This window comes from Piliocolobus tephrosceles, chromosome 19 (genome assembly GCF_002776525.5).
Source record: "Piliocolobus tephrosceles isolate RC106 chromosome 19, ASM277652v3, whole genome shotgun sequence".
In the NCBI taxonomy this organism is placed as follows: Eukaryota; Metazoa; Chordata; class Mammalia; order Primates; family Cercopithecidae; genus Piliocolobus; species Piliocolobus tephrosceles.
The window spans coordinates 5,871,608-5,877,607 of record NC_045452.1 but is presented as its reverse complement, the minus strand read 5'-3'; the positions used below and the strand labels follow the sequence as shown (position 1 = coordinate 5,877,607).

The 6,000-nt window shown below is 47.6% G+C and overlaps 1 protein-coding gene across 1 annotated transcript in view; it reads left to right on the top strand.

Moving 5' to 3' along the window:
- The window catches only part of SGSM1 (small G protein signaling modulator 1), a 78,759-nt gene that overhangs the window by 28,598 nt on the left and 44,161 nt on the right, over window positions 1-6,000 (top strand). The window contains exons 8-10 of the mRNA XM_026447490.1: window positions 1,111-1,244; window positions 1,333-1,471; window positions 4,202-4,266. Of these exons, the coding sequence (XP_026303275.1) occupies window positions 1,111-1,244; window positions 1,333-1,471; window positions 4,202-4,266 (338 nt within the window). The remainder of the gene's footprint in view (window positions 1-1,110; window positions 1,245-1,332; window positions 1,472-4,201; window positions 4,267-6,000) is intronic.

Genomic DNA, 6,000 nt, shown 5'->3' with positions numbered 1-6,000 from the left:
CAGTGAGCTGAGATCCGGCCACTGCACTCCAGCCTGGGTGACAGAGCAAGACTCCGTCTCAGAAAAAAAAAAAACGAAAAAAAAAAAGAAAACTAAGACTCATGAGCTAAATTCAGCCCCATTCTGTACCAGCCTATGAGCTAAGAATGGTTTTTCAATTTTTAAATGATCCAAAAAAGCCAAAAGGAGAGTAATATTTTGTGACATGAAAATGATATGACATTCACATTTCACTATTTGTAAATAAAGTTTTATTTATTTTATTAGAATGTGCGCATGCTTCTTTTTTAACATTTTGTTTATGGTTACTTTTGGACTACAACAACAGAGTCAAGTGCTTATGACAGAGACCAAATGGCTTGCAAACGCTAAAATATTTACTAGCTGTCCTTTTGCAGGAAAAGTTTATGGATCCCTGTTTTAAGGAAAGTAAAGCTTTTGCGTCTGTCTAGGAGTACCAAGAGGCCAGGAAATTGACTATAGAAATTGTAATGCATATGTCCCCAGTATGTTTGTTATGTGGCTTTGTAGACACTGCAGTTTTTACGAAGCTGAGAAAGAAAAATAAAGGAAGCTATAAGTGCTGTATCCTGAGAATGACTGGTTAGGAATCACCAGTGTCCACAAGTTGGGAAATCAGAGTCTGTCGAATGTACTTGCTGTATCAAAATTGCTTTAGAAATACAGATTTGAGAGCTCTGTCTCCAGGATTTAGTTGAGTAGGCCAGAGTGTGAGGCAGTCATATTGCTTTTTAACAAGCCTCCCACATTATTTTAGGGAGTCGCTAATATATTTAAGACCCACTTGGTGGAGCAGCTTTAGCCTCAGAACCATGGACAGCGCAGGTGCCCTCTTCATCAGCAGGGGCTTCACTGGGTCTCTGGCACTTGGGTGCCCTGCCTCATCTGTTGAGTCAGGCTCCCTTCCATCTCACCCGTGAGGCCTGTCTCTTCTCCAGAATCACCCAGCAGGCTCCCCTCCCCTCCTGCAGCATCCTGTTAGTATGACTAAGTGACAACATGGTGAGGTTTGGCTTCCTGCTCTGGGATTGGGCCTGTTTTCTTGGCTCTTGGCTCTCTGTGTCCTCTTCTCTCTTTGGCTGTCATCAGCTCTGCCCATCTCTCAGGGCCACCATATTTTGGTTGTGGCTTTCATTGGATCAGGCAGACTCAAGGATGTTCGGGGCTGCTGTTCCCTACTGTCACCTTCAGGGTCTTTCCTGTCTCTGTGCTGGCTGGGGCGGGTGAACTGCTTGCTCTGGGGTGAGATTTCTGTGACCCACATAGGCTTAACCAGGGTGATTCTTCTGCCCCTCCTTCTATCCACCACAGTGCCCCAGGATCTGATGGATGTCTCCGTGAGCAACCTCCCATCCCTGTGGCAGCCCAGTCCCCGGAAGTCCTCCTGTTCCTCCTGTTCACAGAGTGGCTCGGCTGATGGTGGCTCAACCAATGGCTGCAACCACGAGAGGTATGAGGAGCCTGAGCTGCAGGTGGAGGGAGCTGAAGGATGTACCAGAGGTCTGTAGATGCCCATATCTTACCCTGCACTGAATTCAGAATGAACATAACCTGTGGACCCAGGCAGATATAGGTTAAATCCTGGCCATGAAATCCTAGCTGTTAGAGGGTCACTTGTATTAGTCAGGATAAACAAGGTTATGGTGCAGTAACAAACAGTCCTAAAATCTCAGTGGCTTTTTTATAACAAAAGTTTATTTATCATGCATGCTGTGTTTCTATCATGGGTCATCTGGTGCTATTTTTCCCACACTAAAGGGCCTGGATGATGGAGCAGCTACCATCTTGAATGTTGCCAGTCACAGTGACAGGGAAAGGTAACTGCAGAGGTTGGAACCCACAATTAAAAAGGCTCTGCCCAAAAGCAGCACATGTCATATCCACTCACAGCCCATTGGCCCCATCCACAAGGGGACAGCAAGTGCAGCCCTACCATACACCTAGAAGGCAGAATAATCCCAGAACTATAATTTAATGACAACCACATCTCAGTTTGCGCCTCCACACAGTGGAAATTCCAGTTCTTGCTTTATATGGCTGTGGTAAGGACCAGCTCAGGTAATGGTTTAAAGTGGCCAGAATGTAGCACCTACACATGGTACTGTTCAGTAAATGACACTTCCTGTTTTGTTGTATAAAGTTAAATCTCAACTCATCTCCTGTTTGCCCATAGTTTTGTCTCTTTGAAACTATTCAGCCAGTTCATGAGACTGGTTTTGTTTTCACCTGGTCCGACCTGGCCTGGCCTGAGAGAATGGAACCCTTTTGTCCTTGCGGGGCTTCTGTCCCAGTGGATGGTCCAGTCATCAGCCATAGGATGTAAGGGGTGGGAGTCGGCATCAAATTTTTGAAGTCATCCAACCCCCTGGTTCCTCAGGGTGTGGTCCGTGAACCAACATCAGCACCTGGGCAAATTCTGAGTCTCTCATCCCAAACTTCCTGAATCAGAACCTGTATTTAACACGGTTTCAAGACCATGTGTATACTTTAAAGTTTGAGAAGTGCTAATATTACTGGAGATTCTTTTTTTTTTTTTTTTTTTTTTTGAGACAGAGTCTCTCTCTGTCACCCAGACTAGAGTGCAATGGGGTGATCTTGGCTCACTGCAACCTCCACCTCCCATGTTTAAGCAATTCTCCTGACTTAGCCTCCCGAGTAGCTGGGACTACAGGCACGTACCACCATTCCTGGCTAATTTTTGTGTTTTTAGTAGAGATGGGGTTTCACTATGTTGTCCAGGCTGGTCTCGAACTTCTGACCTCAAGTGATCTGCCTGCCTCGGCCTCCCAAAGTGCTGGGATTACAGGCGTGAGCCACTGCACCCGGCCTGGAGATTCTCTTATTGTGCATCAGAATCACCTGGGCTAGGTGGCAAGACATACCAGTTCCTGGACTACTTCCTAGAGGTCCTGACTGAGTAGGTATGTGCGGGACCCAGGAATCCACATGTTGGAGAAACTCCAAGTAACTCTTGGGCTGATGGTCCATGGACCAGTGAGAAAGGCTGCTATAACCCATTGCCCCCTCTCCTGTTGTAGCATCTGCTTACACACCTTGAGTGATGGAGAACTCACTACCTTGCAGAAAGGGAAGTCTACAGTGGGAAAGCTGTTGATGTGATCCTATTCTCACGTAACCTGAGCAAGTCTGAGCCTCGCCACCCTGAGGGCACAAAGGGGGACTCTTTCCTGCTTAATGTTCCTACCTGCCTCCATATGCCTAAGTGGAGGACTTCAGCTATGCTCCTCCTGCCCTGCCCCAGTCTACCTGTTTTTCTGGATGTCTCCTGGGATGTCCTGAGAACAAATATGCAGATATTCTTCCATTCTATCCTCTACGAGAGTGTACAACACTCCCTTCAGTGTCCTGGATTTCTCCAACAATGCTAGAATCTGACTCCTCTCACCTCTTTTAGCCAAAAAATTCCGAAAAAATCCCACACAAAGAGAAGCTTTGAGACGTCACCTACTTAGCAATCAGCCAGATTCCGAATCCCAATTTGGTTCAGCTTGATTCAACTGGATCACTTTAGAAATCAGAACGCTTTCTGCAAGGGATAGAAACCCACTTCGAACTGGTTCAAGTAAAAAAGGAAATGTGTTGGCATAACTGGGAAGTTCAGAGACACAGTGGCTTCAGGCATGGCTGGATACAGATGATCGAAATAGGAATCTCTGTTTCTTCAGCTCTTGGCTCTGCTTGCCTCTATGATGATTCCATCCTCAGACAGGCCCTTCCTATGCAGTGGCAAAGATGGCTCCCAGCAGCCACTGCCCGATATCCCACTGGCTTAGAAACCCAAGCAGAAAAGTGTCTGTTACCTAGTAACTCCAACAAAAGTCCCAGGGCTAATTCTCACTGGCTCAGGTTGGGTCACATGACCATCTCTGCCCCGATCACTATGACTCCAACCTGAGTCCTGTAGTGGGCAGAGTCATCCCCATGCAAACCACACAGACAGAGAGTTGTGGAGAGCGTGATTTCTCAGGGGAATATTGGGACTGGTAGCAGAAGAGGCAATAATACTGTACAAGTGGAGATAATAGCAGCCCTCCCTACTAAAATCCCTGACTGGTTGATTTTAATCTGCCCTCTAGAGATAACACATAGTTACCCTCTCCAGAAAATCTGGGCTGTGTTTGGATCTGTTCTAAGCATCTCCCTCTTTCTCCACCTGCAGGGCTCCCCTGAAACTTCTCTGTGACAATATGAAGTACCAGATCCTCTCCAGAGCCTTCTATGGATGTACGTATAGGGCTTCATTGCCAGTGTGTCTCCGTGGAGCAGCTGTTGGTGCCTGCTGTATGCCAGCAACATCAAGAGATACTGGCTCTGGAATTTGGACCTCTCCTCCTCTATTCCCTAAATGTCTGGTTTTAGTAACATTACATGAACCTCTCTGAGCCTCAGTTTCCTTGCCTACTGACAGGAGACATTTTATCCCTGGGTCCTGACAGTAGGGTCCCCTGGGGGCAGAGATTTGGTTTAATCACCACTGCATCCCCAGGTGCTGCAGCGGAGGACTTGTTTTCAGGATTGAATGAGGACCACGTAGAAAGCCCCTAGCGCCTAGTATTGTATGCTGTAGGTGCTCAGTGAATGTCAGTTTCCTTCTCTCATGAGCAGAAGCTGCAGAACGAGTAAGGTGACCTTATCCCTCCCCCAAAACTTAAATATTAAATTCATAATACTTGTGTTCTGATTATTTCCATTTAACAGATGAAGACACTAAGGCACAGAGAGGCAAAATGACTTGTCTAAGGTCACACAGCTAACAAGCAGCAGAGCTGGGACTCAGATCCTGGCCTGTCTGACTCCAAAAGCTTTGTGTTTTCCTCTCTGCTGTCTTTTCTTTCTTTCTTTTTTTTTGAGACAGAGTCTCGCTCAGTCGCCCAGACTGGAGTGCAGTGGCGTGATCTCGGCTCACTGCAGCCTCCGCCTCCCGGGTTCACGCCATTCTCCCGCCTCAGCCTCCTGAGTAGCCGGGATTACAGGTGCCCGCCACCATACCCGGCTAATTTTATGTATTTTTAGTAGAGATGGGGTTTCACTGTGTTAGCCAGGATGGTCTCGATCTCCTGACCTTGTGATCCACTTGCCTTGTCCTCCCAAAGTGCTGGGATTATAGGCGTGAGCTACCACACCCAGCCCTTTTTTTTTTTTTTTTTTTTTGAGGGAGAGTCTCACTCTGTTGCCTAGGCTGGAATGCAGTGGCGTGATCTCAGCTCACTGCAAGCTCCGCCTCCCAGGTTCATGCCGTTCTCCTGCCTTAGCCTCCCGAGTAGCTGGGATTACAGGCACCTGCCACCACGCCCAGCTAATTTTTCTGTTTTGATAGAGACGGGGTTTCACCATGTTGGCCAGGCTGGTCTCAAACTCCTGACCTCAGGTGATCTACCCACCTCAACCTCACAAAGTGCTGGGATTATAGGCATGCGCCACCATGCCCGTTCCCGCTGTCTTGATTTTTTGGTTTTATTTCCCCAGGCTCACAGCCTATATGGGGAAGATAAAACGTGTGTGTATATTCAGGGATTCTAGAAATATCTTAATACAACCTGCATGGGCCTGTGAAACAGCAGTGGAGCTCACACCCTGAGTGCCTGGAGAGGCAGGGAGAGTGTGACTCCACTAGGACAGGGGTTTTACCTGTTCTGTTGCCACCCATCCGCAGTGCCTAATGCAGAGCCTGGCATGAAGCAGGCTTTGGGCAAGTATTTATTAGACCCAAATGGAAGCTCTTCCTGCAGGAAGGGGTGGGGGGTTGAGATGGGTCTGGAACAATGTTGTTGGTCGATGTGGCTCATCCCTGACGGTGACTGAGAACCCGAGTTCTGGAGCGAGATGGCCTGGTTTCAGATCCCAGCGATGTGACTTGGGCGAGTGACATAACCAGTTTGTACCTCAGTTTACTCCATCTATAATATGGAGATAATGGGTGGGCATGGTGGCTCATGCCTGTAATCCCAGCACTTCCGA